Here is a 15,344-nt window from a genome sequence, read left to right as displayed (position 1 = left end):
AAATTTTGGAAAGCTTGTTAAAATGATTTTTTGATTAAATTAAAAATAGTTTTGCACTAATACTAATACGTTTTTCTCTACTGTTGACATCAGAATAAACGATAAAACGTCGATTGAATTTTACTTGGTTTTATAAAAAATTGTCTTAACTAAGACCAAATTAGTGTATTCGGAAAATAAAAATCGTTAATTGTCGGTAATAAAAACTAGAAAAATTTGATTTGTAATAATTAACTTTGCTCAAATGGATTGCCGACTGTTGTTGATAATAAGTGCTAAAGATTTTTTTCTGTTCATTTTTTTACACAAGTGTTTTTTCTTCTTATAGATTTTCTTTTTAGTTCTTACGTAATTTCTAAATTTATTTTCATTTCTATATTGTTTATTTTTTATTATTTTATATTTCTATTAATTTTTCTTTGAGGTAAAATTGAACAGTTTGACCACCTCCCCAACTGTTCATTATTGTTTAATTTTATTCAAGTTGCTGATTCTTCAAATAAAGGGTAAAATAAATTTAAAGTTGAAATGACTTCTTGCCAGTCGATTACGCATATTAATCGGCCAATGTGGTTTGCAAGGTTTGAAAAAGAAAGATATTCGTTTACATTTTACCGGAATATTACTGCACCCCCGTTGGTGCTAAGAATTAACATTGATGATTTATGGACTGTCTGACCCATCCCTAACTTGACTACCTACCGATTTGTCTGGCATCTCGTTCTTACGCTTATCGCTTTTAATTTTTCAATCTCTTCCGCCTTCATTTGAAGAGCTATCAAAAAATTTTTTTTGATATACTTTTGATAAATATTTTAAAAAATTAACACCAACTCATGTTTTTGGCGAAAGTAATTTTGTTTAAAACCACTTAACTCAGTTACAAATAAGTAATGATATACTGTTGTAAAACACCGCAACATGTAAATAAATAAAATAAAGTTATTTTAAAATCTCGGTGCCTTTTATTTAAAAATAGTACCATTTCCGGTTGTTGACAATTTGACGCTCCAAACTGTATTAAAATTAAATAGGGATCCAACCAACGATCTTGTTACATCAAATGTAACCAAAACCATATCCGTTTGCAGTTTTGCTCGACGAGAAAGTGGTCTATTGTTAACTCAATCAGTCATTCTTATCACCTTGTATAATAAATTTGATAAAAATAAGTACTTCTCGAAAAGTGTGTGTTTTGAAAATGATAAGGAAGAGGCTTTAGTTATAAAATCACTTTACGCAAGTTATCTTTGTAATATTTTATTTAAATAAAGCAACACCTTTTGGGGAGACCGTTGATGTAATAAAAACACCAGACACTCATTACTATTTATTTCACTCTAACACTTGTTTCTGTCGATTTAGACTTCAACTTGAAGTAAATAAATTGCGTAAAAAAATAGTTTACGAAGAATTAACAACGCTAAGCCCAAAATGATTTTAAAATCGGTCAAACAACACAAATTAAAAAATTGAGTTTACTTATCGCGTCTTCACATTTGTAATTAAGGATTTTTATAGAAAATAACTAACAAGTATTAACTTTTGTCGTTCGTGTGATCCCAAAAAAATGCAGGTATTTAACTTCTGTAGGACAAAATATTGATAGACTGATTAATATTCTTTGGGTAACAAACAAAGTATCAACAGCAAAGTTTTTTCCATTGTTCCATAATGACATAATTAGGTGGTTAATTAACTATTTGCATAACCACACACTTTTGCAGTGATTACTGATTAGTGAGTGACTTTATGAAGTTCGGTGAATATTTCTAATATTGACTTGACATTCGTTTTTAACACCAAACGAAACACTGATACAGATTTTATGTCTCATAAAACGCCCATTATTGGGACTATTAAACGTTCATTCAATCCCACCGCGATATACAGGCTGGTCACTTACTTGAAGGTATCGTTTTCCGAACATTTGGTGTTTCTTTTGGGCAACGGGCGGCATTCGGGTGGCATCTGAGGCGGCTGCCAGGGCGCTCGCATGTTGCCGACTCGTATAGCTGTAATCGTACGGTCTGTATTTTCTGTATTTAGGAAAAACCAAGAGATTAGTAGAGGAAAATATACGAGTTGGTTTTTCGTACGTTTGATGATAGTCTGTGACGTAGTGATCCCCTGCTGTGTGTCCGGAATCGGAACCGCCGTCGCACCACTCGCCATCTGATAGCGATGGTACTCTCTCAGAGCCCATGGAGCTCACAGCGCTGTCGCTGGAGGTGTCCATCCTCTCTACATCCGTCCGGGACAGGGATGTGGTGGTGCCCGTGGCCCCGTTCATGCTTAAATTGCTCACAGCGTTGTTGCTATCTAACATACGCATTGTGTACATGCCTGGAAAGCCGAAAAATCCATTTTGAAAGTCGTGCGTGTCGCACCGTGCGCATGCGTCCGATTTTGAAATTATTTTACTATACCTACTATTCGGGTTTTACACAATGAATCGCGGAAATTTCTGAGCATTCATCGCGATAAGGTTGGTATTGATTAATCGCTTGCCAAGTCTAATATCCGGTGTTGGACGTAAAAAAATGAATTTCCGAGTAATAATTTGAATAATGTTTTTTAAATCGGCTCACTTGAATGGAATTTCTTTCAAAATGCGGTATGACTTAAATCATCTGTGTGCTCAATTGCGTCATGCACTATTTCCATGTTATCAACAATATGTTGATCTATAAACCTGATAATTTCCAGAAAAAACCACGCGAGTTACGTAAATTTTTGAAAAAATCCATTGTTGTGTTGGCGGCGGTGACATAACGCAGGACTTACGGCAACTTCGATTATTTACAGCAACAGCAACAACAACAAAGACACAAAATCAAACAACAGCAGTCTTGACCCGGGGCGCAGGTGTGGGAAATTTTCATTTCGCTAAAGTGCCGCAAATTTCTTCGGAAATTGTCACACATTGTAGTTCGAACACAAAAGTAAAAAGACTGATTAAAAACAATGTTTCGTTGGCTGTGAATTCCTTATCAGTTTGAGGCAAGTCTCAAGGATAACCCGAACGATGATTCAACATTTTTCTCATTAAGAACCACACATTACGAATTAAAAATTCACGTAATGACCAAACAATGCTTTACCAAAAAACGATTAATATGTAACTAGCGCGCTTTTGTTAGTTAACGCGACGCCACCTGTTCGCTCGAATCTAATACTCGTACGTGCTAAATGTAAAAATAACCCAAGACACGCATATTTTTATCGCCACTCTGAGCTCAAAGCTTCGAAAATCGCCTTCGCGATTGTTCATCTTTTTACCTTAATGACGATTGCGCACGATTCATCCTCAGCCGTAATTTGGCCTTCGCTCTGGACGTAATTACATAAGTTCAAAAACATCACGTCAAATTATGGATTCAATAGCGTAAACAAATCAAGCGGGATTATTCAAATCAGAGTCATACGGGACGCGCATGCGCCACTTAAATACCTGTACGATTTTAGCGCGTTATCTGCGTGCGAGATTATATCGATAGTACTCGAGTTTGAGATACGAGATAAGGAATTTTCCGTTATCAAGGTCCACAAGCACTCACCTTCATTCATTGCCATGTCCATAAGCTGCAGGTCCTCATCGTTCAAAAACGAGGACAAAAACCCATCAGTCTGATTAAGCTCAGTTGTACTATTCTAGTAAAACAGGAGAGAAAAGTCAACAATTTCACTCAAACCGCACCGAATTACCTTTACCTGGTAATACATCATATCGTGCGACGGCTCGAGCTTGTAATGGGGTGCCGAATTCGGTTCGCCCATTGGTTCGCTGCTGTTCGTAAGGTTCATTGAAGTGGCAACGGCATTGCCCAAGTTCGTGCCACCTAAGAACACTGGATTAAGTAATAAAAACTTAAGTCGAGTCAAAACCGACTTACCGATATTATTGTATGGCACTGTGGCGTTTATGTCTCCCATGGGGGGTGTTAAGGTCGCGTTGTGTAAAAGCACCCCCCTGGTTGCCTCCGGACTGTACGCCATGCCGTGGGCATGGGGGTGGCTGTAATTGTGCAGGGGGTGGTGGTGGCTGAAGGGGTGCGGCATGCCGCTGGTGTCGCCCGGACTAGGAAGACTCAGCAAGTTCGCCAAGTCCTGCCATCGCTGCTCCATGCTCACAGTGCGCACGAAAGGCATACGGCCCTAGAGAGACAAGCGTCATTTTTGGCTGGAATTTTTTAATAATTGCTTCGACATATTCAATGCCTGCTTCCGTCGTCCCGTCCACAAGTTGAATAGTTTAAGCTAAGCAAACATGCTGAAGTGCAATCAAGAGGAGAACCAATATTGACCAAAAGTCGAAGAATTAGAAATGTGGATTTGTTACAGGTTGATGTTTTGGTCTCTTAATTTGATCCAGTGGAAATAAGCACTCGAGGTGACAGCTGAATAAAACACTTGACTCTTGTTGAGGCGTATTCCCACGGAAACTCTCACTAAGTAAACATAAACATGGATATCCAGTCTAATCCATAGGAAAAATGAAAAAATAAATTAGTAACTCAGTTGCGTTTTTGCGGCGTTTGGTAAATTGAATTGAAAGCAATTTAAATGCCCAGTTGGAAAAAACGCGCCCGGAATTTTGCAATAAATTCGTTACGGCCGCAAATTTTTCTATAGACCACTTTCTAATGGCTCGAACGTGCAATTTGCCCAGTAAGTGGTCAACATGTCACAAAATCGAATGCCTAACAGATGCGTGATGTGCGAAGAAACGCCTCAACATTGAAACAACTGGAAGCGTATGAGTGCGGAGGCCTTAACCTTGCATAATGAAAGCTTTAGAAAACTTCAACGAGACCCTTGTGTTCGACACAAAAAGGGACGGGAAAATGCTCGGCGCACGATAATTAATCAAAAATTTCAAAAAAGCGGTAAAAAACACCCAGTCCGGTGCGCGTACGAGTCTGGAAAAACATTTTACACCTGATACCGCTGGCAGGTATAAAGAAATTTTAACAAAGGATAGAGAGGATGCCGATGATGGTAACCCGACATGATGATAATTTGACAAGAAGAACCCGCAAATTACAAAGGAGAAGTCACTACCTAGTGCACACAATTCATCTGTCATCGGAAATTTCACCGAAAGGGCACACAATTAGTGGGCGAGTTTTTCGATGCGGTAAACAAACGATTGTGATAAAATAATTAATCAACAGTTACATAAGTACAAAGTAATTACCTCTCTGGAAATCGCTGCTATTCAATAATTAAAGCCCGGTAGGCATAAACTAATTTTGTCGAAGAAATTTTGTTTCTCACGTCAGGAAAACAATTTGTTACAAGCATCTTTAATTACCAACATCTTAAAACCGAAAACATCAACTAATTAGACTTATTCTATAAAAATAATATGGTTATGTAAAAAAATATACCTTGACAATAAAATTACAAGGTAATGTTAATTTTATTTTAAGTACGATGTAGATGCATGTATTTCCTGGGATTAAGAAATGAAAACTTAAACGTGTAATTTCGCACAAAAAGGACGTAAACGCGAGGTCGACCTACCTTCAGAAAATCTCAAATCCGGGAAATACATTTTGTTAAAACACCTAATCAACCCTTAAAAAACCACGAAACGACACAACTGTAACCTCCCGACAAACTAGTCGAGATTTGCAAAACCCCCCACTTCGAGTAACCTTCACTTCAACTAGTTAAAGCAAAAAATAAGCGGGACTAGCGTTTGCCATTTGCCGGCACAATAGGAATAGGAACTATGGTTCCGTCCTATTGGGTAAATCTGTAACAATACCTGGAAAGCCCTGTGATGGGGATGGTGGAATTGCGACGTCTGTATCATGTCGGTGAGGATGCTTAAATCGTCGTCAGAATCCTTCGAACTTGAAGGTGTCTCGCTGGCTTTTGGCGCGCTAGTCGACGGTTCAGTTTCGTTAGTTCCTTCGGCGAGATTTTCAAGCTCTTTAACATTAATGGCCTCCTGGAACAGTACGGTTCAAAATCGAATCGATTTACTTTTCATTTTAACACTCACTTGGGGTGTGTCGTCTAATTCGACAAGACGAAGAGCTTCGTCAAGGAGAAACTCTGGGAGCGGCAATGAAAGGTCCCCTAGTGGTAAATCACACGAGGGGCCACAATCCGCTCCAGTCAAAGACTCTGATAATTCCTCGGCCTTTACTACATACTCCCCTGCAAAGACGAAACATTTATGGTAATGCCATGCAATCTACGAACAATACTCCATTTTTCAAATCACTATTATCCACAAACGTAATTACAAACACATCCAATTCTGAGCTCCGCACGAATATTTAATTAATCATTTTCTGTACAAAAACCGTACCTAATCACAAATCTGTCATTAAAAGACACTTATTTGTACAAATTCGTACATGCTTGTCTAACAATTCGGCATTACTGTTGCTAGCTTCTCGCAATACAAATTAACTAATGCTTTGGCTAGTTGGTAAAATAACCAACATTGATGTAACAGGTGGCCAACAGCGAATCATGTTGCAAAAAATAACTGATGTCCCCTTTTTTTCATACTTAATTTTACCAATGCTGATGGAATATCAGTACAAAAATATAAGCCCATACCTACTTATTTAAAGAATTATTCATTTCTTGTTTAGTAATTTAAAAAAATACAAATTTATTTGTATTTTACATTTACCTAAACTTCCTTCAAATTCAATCAAATTATCCAGAAAATTATGGTTCGCTAGTTTATCAACTAGCTAAACCATTATCTACTTGTATTACTAGGATAATGGTTGTCATATTATTAACAAGGTTCGACTGCATTTAGTTTATAAACTAGCTGCTAATTTATATTAAAATAGCTAATGCTAAGTTAGTTTACCTGTCCAGCTAGTTTATATAAAATGTTAAATCTATATCTAGCCGTAAAGTATTTATATAAAAACACTAATTTATTTGTGGCCTAAAATAATAGAATATAATCTTTTGGCTGTTTAGGACCCCGTTGGAAATAAAAGAATTGTTTTAATTCACGTTTTCTCAATTTTAAATACGAACACTAAAAAGTAATAACACTTTACCATTTAAAAATGAATAAATTATGCAATAAATCGTTATCATAAAGTTCGAGGATAACATTGATCCAGTAAAGAAGTAAAGTATAAAGAAGAACCTGATTAAAAAATTCTGACTATTGTTGTAAAAATCCTGAAAATTTGAAATCCCTTGCATTGTATCAAATCATAAGTTTGAATATTTCCGCTATTACAGGTTTATGTTCAGACATAAATGCATGAAATTCCTCTCCTTGAAGAAATATTGCAATTTATTTAAATAGTTTAACCTATCATTTAATATTACTTGATATTAGGCTACGGGCTTTAGAGTATCGATTTAGAATCATTTATTTAAACTACTTAAAATAGTCGTAAATTACGATTACCTATGCATATAATTTTCGTTACAAATAAAAATTGTTGGAACAACCAAGCAAATATCAAATTATTTCATAGTAGCTTTCTGACCGACAAATACTAACTTATAATTTAATAAACAAACAAAATCGCAAAGTTGAAATTTTCTTGTTCTACATAGTTGCGTTTTCTTCCTTTTTTTATTGACTAATTACAAATATTGGCGATAAAATCATAGCTCACACACGCATATCCATGAAAATACAATTGACGAAATTTCGGCAATTATGTAAAGTACATTACGAATTTTTCGAATTTTGTGCTTACCAACCAAGCTAATAAGTATAAGGAAGGCCAAAACGGCAAATTTCTGCTGACCCACGAAGATTTATTTCGTGATTCGTGATTTGATATTTATCACATAAGAAATTATTTTGAGTGTACGATCGAAGTTTTAAATTAATTCAAGTAATAGTCTGAGCATGCTCTTGCAGCTAATGAACTTACATCAAAAAGTTCGCTCGTTACTAATTACGTGCAAAAACTTAAACTGTATCTAATTTAATAAGACATACAAGAAGCGCATAACTTGGCGAGAACTCGTGTATGAAAATGCAATGAAATCTGTCAAAAGCAAATTAATGGCTCGCAGAGCAAAGCTACGATTTTATTTTAAAAGTGGAAATAAATCTTTTCCCGACGGATTTTTCGCGAAAAAGCCACTTACATAACGGTCGTCCATTGTTCCTCTCACAAAAACAAGGTCAAACAAAAAGGAAAAAAGCGAAAAAGGACTAATGAGATCGACTGAAATGATCCGTCGCGAAACCACTGAATGTTACCTGAAAGCTCTGAACCCCCACACTCGTGTGGCCTTAATTCTAATCTCCCATTGGTCGCAAGTTAACTGTAACACCTTAAAACCCAAGCTGAAAGCCCACCCTTCGGCCCAAAGATCGCGTCTAAATTATTAAAAACATTGCGATGTTTTCTGAATAAGAGTGTAGTGTCCAAACACAATGCTACAAAGAGTTCAAAAGGAACAAAACGAGAAGTTACGAGGTAATGCATCTAACGTGTATTTTTACATGCTGTATCACCGTGTTTCAGCAAAATCGAATTTGTTTGTGTAACTGATGCGAGCGACCTTACAAGTCAATGATTCCTCCTGATATAAACACAGAAATGGTAAAAATTCGAAAAAACGTGATTAGCGTTGAATCCTGCGCCGGCCATTGATCGCCGCTCCCCTCTCCGGCGCAAAAAAGAATAGATTTTTGTCCGATGATTAATGTAGTATTTTATATATGAAGAGGCGTAACTTGAAAATTAAATTCGAATATATTATGTTGCCGTGTGCCGGAAAGCCATTTGCGCGTATAAAGAATGCACGTCAAAGAGCGCCGCCATTGGAAGCCATTTTGTTGTGTGCGTTTCTCGTGCCGACATTAATAAAGACGTGTGGACGCGTTGATAAATAATACGCATAATTACAACATTATTCATATGCAATGTGTTGCAGAAAACTGCAACATGCATCTGGCCGCTTTTTTAACACATTATGCTAATCCGCGATCAAAGAAATTGATTAAAACTATACCGAGGAGGATAAGGCTGCCGACTGGTGATGAAATATTTCGCTTCTGTTGGTTTTAAGCGAGGAATTTCACTCGAATGGTGATTTTCGGCACGTCGGCCGGCATTGAAATCACCGACTTCAATAGACGACGGATCGATGACTTCATCTTTTCAATACAAAATGGAAGGTTTTACACGATTAGGAGTGATTAAAATCTACATCGAAATGGTTGTTGCCTTAATTGTGCCCCTGTGAAGGCTAGAATAAACGATTATAAGACAAAACCTTCAAAATTTTGCTGGGAGAGTGACCAATTCGAATCGTCTAATTTTGTAAAATTCAAGCTTCGCAAGTGTAAAAATCAATATTTTCGGGTGATTTCACGTTGCTTTCAATCATTTTAAACCAACACGAATTTTATTTTTATTTGATGGGATTAAAATTAATCCAAATAATTAAAACAAGAAGAAACTAAAAAATAGCAATAATTAATTGACAAATAAAATATATTTTAATACCTATGTAAAGTATTTTGATCAGAAAATGCTTCTGACTTGTCGGATAATCAAAGACTTACTTTTTTCACGGCTTATTTCTCTTTAATCCTGACGATAGGTACTAGTTTCTCTATTTCATAATTTTGACTCGATTTTCATTCTTACAAGACTTTCGAAAAAAATAAAAAGATTTGAACAAATTACCTCAAGATAGCGAATAAGAATAATTCAATGTAAACAAGTGAAAATTGGATGAAGCCACATTTGGTTCATTTTTAATTTTAAGCATGATAGGGCGTTATGAAATCATACATTTTTTTGGATTCAGTGTTCGGCTTTAGCGTGCGCTGTAAGACATAGTAAAAAGAATAAATGTAAGGGATTTTAGGCCCCAAAATAAGCTCGTGTGAACAACTAATGCTCGTCCTGATTTAGAGTGAAAAATCCGCTCGTACGCATTTTTTTCGAGACAGTTAATTTTCGCCACATTGCTTTGCCATTCTTTTGTAGTTTAAACATTCGGAACACTTTCAAACTGTGAAAATTGATTTATTTTGGACTGATTTAACTTGGTGCAAGTGGTTAGTGTTGCGCTCAAGTTTAAACATAATTTGCAGAGGTAGGCCTTGAAGATTTTGAAACAATATAGACAAAAAGAATATAATCTAGATCCGCGATGTCAACAAAATATAATACCTACTCAAAAAAGGATTAAAAAACGTAGGGAAAAATACTGGCACGCACTGATACTAATTAATTAACCACCCCAAAACAAAAAACGCATTTATTTAATAATAAGCGGTGAATTTTTTATATCGCTAAACCCACCAAACAGTTCTATGTTCAATTACAAAGAAAAAAAATTGAAGACCTCTAAATTGAAGACCTCTAATGCCCCTATGGTTTGTTTAAAAAAAAACATTAGAGACAAAATAATAGAAAAATTACAGACAGAACATTAAATACTCAACAGTAAAACAGTTATGGCCAAAATTTTGAAAAAAATAATAACAAAAATGTGAAAGAATACGAAATTTATGTTTCAAAAAGTTGCGAATAAAATTAAAAATACAAAAAAGTTGCAAAGAATTAAATTTCCCTTAAATAAGTTCGCGCCACCAATGGTATCTTTAATGATTTAAGCCCTTAAGATAAAAATAATTCAGGCACAAAAACGTTCCTTTTGGATATTTAAAATATTAGTCAAGGCAAAAATTTTAAATTGTTCTTAATTATTGTTTTCAGTAGAATTTTTGCTAAAGCCGCACCAAATTTTATTTCACTTAATTAATTTTTTATTATACTTAGCTTAGGCTCTTAAACTTAATAATCGTATAAATAGTACGTTCATATAAATTCCAATAAAAATGAATTAAAAATATTCTTATTATTATCATGTATTATAAAAACGAAAATTGCGTGCATATGTATTAAATTGTATAAAAATTTCCGGGCAACTGTTAAATTTAGATCATAACACCGTTATTTTCTGATCGACATTTCACCAAATCAAATCAAAAAACGGCGCAAAATATTAACACAAAAAATTCTTAACTACATTCAGACTTTCTATGTTATTTATATGAAACAAAGATAACACCATGTTAAAACCGTAATACTTTATGAATTTTCGAATTAAAGATAGTCACAGTATCGAATCTACTACAACCAGTGCACAGTAAACATTTTTACGTTTGCACTTTTAATGTACAAAATATACTGAACGTTTTAATAAAAATTTCTGTACAGACACAAGAAAAAAGTTAGTGAATCATTTAATCATCGCGATACCTGATCGAGAAATCGAAGTTTGTATTCCGCGTTGAACATCGCTTTAGTCTTTTGTCGGAATTATGTTAAAATTGTTTTAAAAAAAACTTAAACCCACTAATAGCAAGGTAAAGCCAACAGTTAGGATGAAACATTATTTCGTTACAAAAAATGTTTAATGAATTAATTGTATTATCTTCGAACTTTAATGAATTAAATGTATTTTCTTCGAACATAAAAAAATCATTAATTTTTTGAGAAAATACATTAAACATTAATAATAAACGTTATTAGAAATTTGTTTCATTCAAACAATTTGTCGAAGTTAATTTCGACAACTGCTGTTCAAGTAAGCTAACTGGGGCTAAAATAAATTTAACGTAGCTTGTATAACATTTTCAAAATTAAAAAAAACACATAATTATAAATTATCTTGACTTTTCTCACTGAAAACAGAAACTAGGAAATATAATTACTACGTTTACTGATGTGTCAAAAACTTACATAGCGAACACTATACAAAAAATGAAATATTTTTTTAGTCGCAATTTTTCTGAAACGCTTTTTTCCCGAATAAAAAAATAAGAGATATCCCTGGGTTATTTTGATAGTGCTTAAAAAAACATCGTTCGTTACAACATAATGCCTTCATTATAATATCTTCGGTACTTGAGGGCACAAAAAGTGTCAAAAATCACTATTTCTTCTGCATGAAAGATAAATAAACAAAACAAAAGGAACGCTGACGGACAACAGCAGGTCCAAAAAGGTACTTCAGACCGGACCTCAACCACATCATTTAAGATAGGAATCTTTAGAAATATTATAAAGCAACGGCAATTTTCACCTTTTAAAGTGCTTCATTTTCAAATCATTTCGACTAATGGCTTCTAAGAAACAAATAATATTACAAGAAATTTGTGACCGGCGATGATATCGGCACGCCGTTTGACAGCAAAAGAACCGAATCCTGGCGATTTTATCTCAAATATAGTCATTTTTGGTGCTTGCTCAGGAAGGAAAGCCAGTGTAACCCGACGCCATTCGACGGCAAACTACACCATTTTCGGCGGCCGTCGGAACCCACCGCCGAATTTCCCGCCGGAACGCGTCTCCCAGTCCCCGGATTTTTAAACAATTTTCCAAACATTCGTCACTTAACCGAATTTTTAGTAATCCTTGCTTCGGATTTCGCGCGCTTTTTATTTCACAAATCGCGAAGTGACAATAATTTTTTTTAATCATTATTTTCTTTGTATTTCAATTTTTGCAGGAATTTGATTTGTGTCAATTGGAAGAATCTAACTGCCATGTGTCTAGTTTAGTAGATTCTGGTAAAATGGTCCTGAGGAAAAAATAAATAAAAGTGGTCCGAAATGGTCAGACAGGACCATTACTCAAAATTAGAAAAATGAAATAATTTCGTCGTGTCATGGTGCAATTCCCTGGAGTATGCCTACCTATAGTAAATCATTAATCATAAATTTGGCTACAATGCGAGATTTTTGACAAGTGAAAACTATGACAAACAAAAATCATTAATATTTCATATAGGCCCTATTGTCGCCCTTAATGATCCTCAACTTAGATGCATAGGTAAAGACCAGATCAGTGAGCAAATGATGTTGTTTTGGAAGGAAACATACCTTGGAACAGAAATCACCGAAGCACTGATAAATACACACTGTATCCAAATATCATGTCCTTTCACAGTCCACCTCGCCAAACACAAAACCTCAGGACACCAAGCATTTTAAGTCGACACATTACTGTAGCACGACCAGCAGGAATTGAATGTGTGCTATCGAAGCTATGACTGCGGAGCTGAAAACAGGCAAAGCCAATCAGGACCCAGCCCAACAGAGCGAGCTCCAAGCTAATATGGCTGCCACTCAGACAATGGGGGCCAGAGAAAGGGAACTTGCTTAGGGGGCAGAGGGGCTACCAAGAGAGGGGCAGAACCCCAGTTACTTCTAACCCCGAATGATGATAGCATTGCATTGCAACTTTTTTACAATCTTACATTTCCATCAGCCATTGCCACCTACAGGACTCCAGGACCTCGCAGCCCCTCCACCGCAAAAGCACTGACAACACACAATTTCACGACTTCTAATGCAACCAAAACAGCTCCTCCAAACATCAAGACGCAATCAACCCTCACAAACAACCACCCCTAACGAATTAAATGGATTTCACGCTAAATCCCGCGCAAAAAACAATCAACACATCCTGGAAACCATCAGAACGAAGTTTTTAACCAAGCCTTATTCAAGTCCAAACATTTTGGGATGATTTAAGTTGATCGCCAGTTATTGTTTTAGGTGGCAGGAGGCAAAGAACTATTAACAATAGAACTGAAAATGTAGAGACCTTGGGCCCACTCGAGTGTTGTAACAATGTAATCTTAAATTCCTAACAAAGGATGACTCTGACTGTAATCCACTTAAAAAGGTAGCAAAGAATTTCTTCTGAGATATTCACTTAATGACAGGCTTTGACTTTTTAATTTAACAGACATCACACACCACAGAGGAGCCTCTCCACCACACAATTCCCGTTATTAAATTTGGAATAATTAAATTCACTAAAATCGCCTCGATAAAACTTTCGCAGAAGGTGCCATTACAACCTGGCCATTTCCTGAATAAATTTTACCACCAAAAGAAAAACTTCCTTTGAAAATCTTTGTCCAGATCGCTCTTCTCTATTACGATTTTATCGAAATTAGTTTGACCAAGTCAAAAAATAAGCTAATGATTATCCGTTGGCCAACAAACCATCGCTGAAAGAAACTTGTTCTCTCGTGGCGATCAAATTAAATTCATTTATTTATTGTTCTGCTTTTATTTATTTACTTGTTTTTGCTCGGAGAATTTGAGTTAAGGTTTTTCAGTTGACTAAAGGGCTCTGCATTGAGTGTTTTCTTTTTTTTTTCTATTTTATTCTTATTTTATTTTTCTATTACCGAATAAAGTAACTTAATGGTTCACATTACATTAACTGTGTTTGCCTACAATTCGCATTAGAAATAAAAACATTAAATTAAATTGTCGTAAAAACAATTTTTGGTTGAGTTTTAGAAACGAACAAAAAATTCGTTAGTTGACAACTGGCACTGGCGGTATTTTTACTTTTTGTTTAAAGAAACGTAAAATTTTATACGTTTATCATTTGTCTTTTTATTAAATTAGACACAAGATGACTTACTGTTGTGCTCTTTTTTGTAAATTGTCACAAAACTTGAGAATCAAAATAAAACAAATAGTTATTCTTTCGATTACTGCGAAAAAGTCAATAAAAAATTATCCTTTTTGATTGCATTATGCATTCGGACGCTCGAGATGGAATTTGGTACGTAATGGTATTTTTAATTTTTTGTTTAAAGGAACGTAATATTTTTACGTTTTTCTGTTTTCTATATTGTCGATTTTCACTTGTGAATAAATAAAACGAAATGAAACAATTGGCAATTATCCTTTTTGATTGTGGTATTGAGCGGACGCTCGGGGTGGAATTTTTGATTTTGTTGGCTGTGCAGGTGCACATTAGATATCTGGTTTGAAAGCGTATTATTTGCGCGCTGGTCGTTCGTGGTGAGTTGGTATGATGGTGCTAAATTTTGACCCAGTCTGAGTGTAAACGGGGTAATCCGGTTGAATAAAGTAGTCAGGTTGTAAATTCCTGTAAAACACCTAGTCATTTTAGTCTGCATAGTGTCTAGTAAGGTCTGTCCCCAGCATTGGCCACTGAATGAATTGTGCTTACATTGTTTGTTGTATCACCTAAGAAGCGTGGCGTCATGCACAAGGAAAACACCAAAGTCTGGAGTCATGACAACTTGCAAGCATCTCATCTAAAGTGGCTAACATTTGTGCCGAGTGTCCAACAAAGACTCTTTTCTAATTGTAACACTCGTAAAGCTAACTACATCATTGATGCAAGCTCATTGGCTATTCGATATGCTAATTTGACCGTCGACTCGCGCTTGCAACAGGTGTATTCACCATCAAAAATCACTTTCATCTATTCTATTATCTGTTTATATTGCACATTGTTAGCAAACTCAGTCGGGCTAAAACAATGAGCCTTCCAAGCAGCGATAGGTGAAATCTC

At 35.5% G+C, this 15,344-nt stretch overlaps 1 protein-coding gene across 8 annotated transcripts in view; it reads right to left on the bottom strand.

Moving 5' to 3' along the window:
* The window catches only part of cnc (cap-n-collar), a 36,771-nt gene that overhangs the window by 1,976 nt on the left and 19,451 nt on the right, over positions 1–15,344 (bottom strand). For 3 of the 8 annotated variants that reach the window (XM_064359213.1, XM_064359211.1, XM_064359214.1), the window contains exons 4-9: positions 6,017–6,174; positions 5,777–5,962; positions 3,715–4,158; positions 3,561–3,654; positions 2,100–2,346; positions 1,907–2,039 (exon numbers count right to left, since the gene is read on the bottom strand). In XM_064359213.1, coding sequence (XP_064215283.1) covers positions 1,907–2,039; positions 2,100–2,346; positions 3,561–3,654; positions 3,715–4,158; positions 5,777–5,962; positions 6,017–6,174 — 1,262 coding nt within the window. Of the gene's footprint in view, positions 1–1,906; positions 2,040–2,099; positions 2,347–3,560; positions 3,655–3,708; positions 4,159–5,776; positions 5,963–6,016; positions 6,175–15,344 lie in introns of all 8 variants that reach the window. The other 5 variants (XM_008201791.3, NM_001170642.1, XM_064359212.1 and 2 more) reach the window with 4 other exon arrangements.

Source organism: Tribolium castaneum, chromosome 10 (genome assembly GCF_031307605.1).
Source record: "Tribolium castaneum strain GA2 chromosome 10, icTriCast1.1, whole genome shotgun sequence".
In the NCBI taxonomy this organism is placed as follows: domain Eukaryota; kingdom Metazoa; phylum Arthropoda; class Insecta; order Coleoptera; family Tenebrionidae; genus Tribolium; species Tribolium castaneum.
The sequence above is the reverse complement of the archived record's forward strand: the minus strand, read 5'-3'. Positions and strand labels throughout refer to the sequence as shown.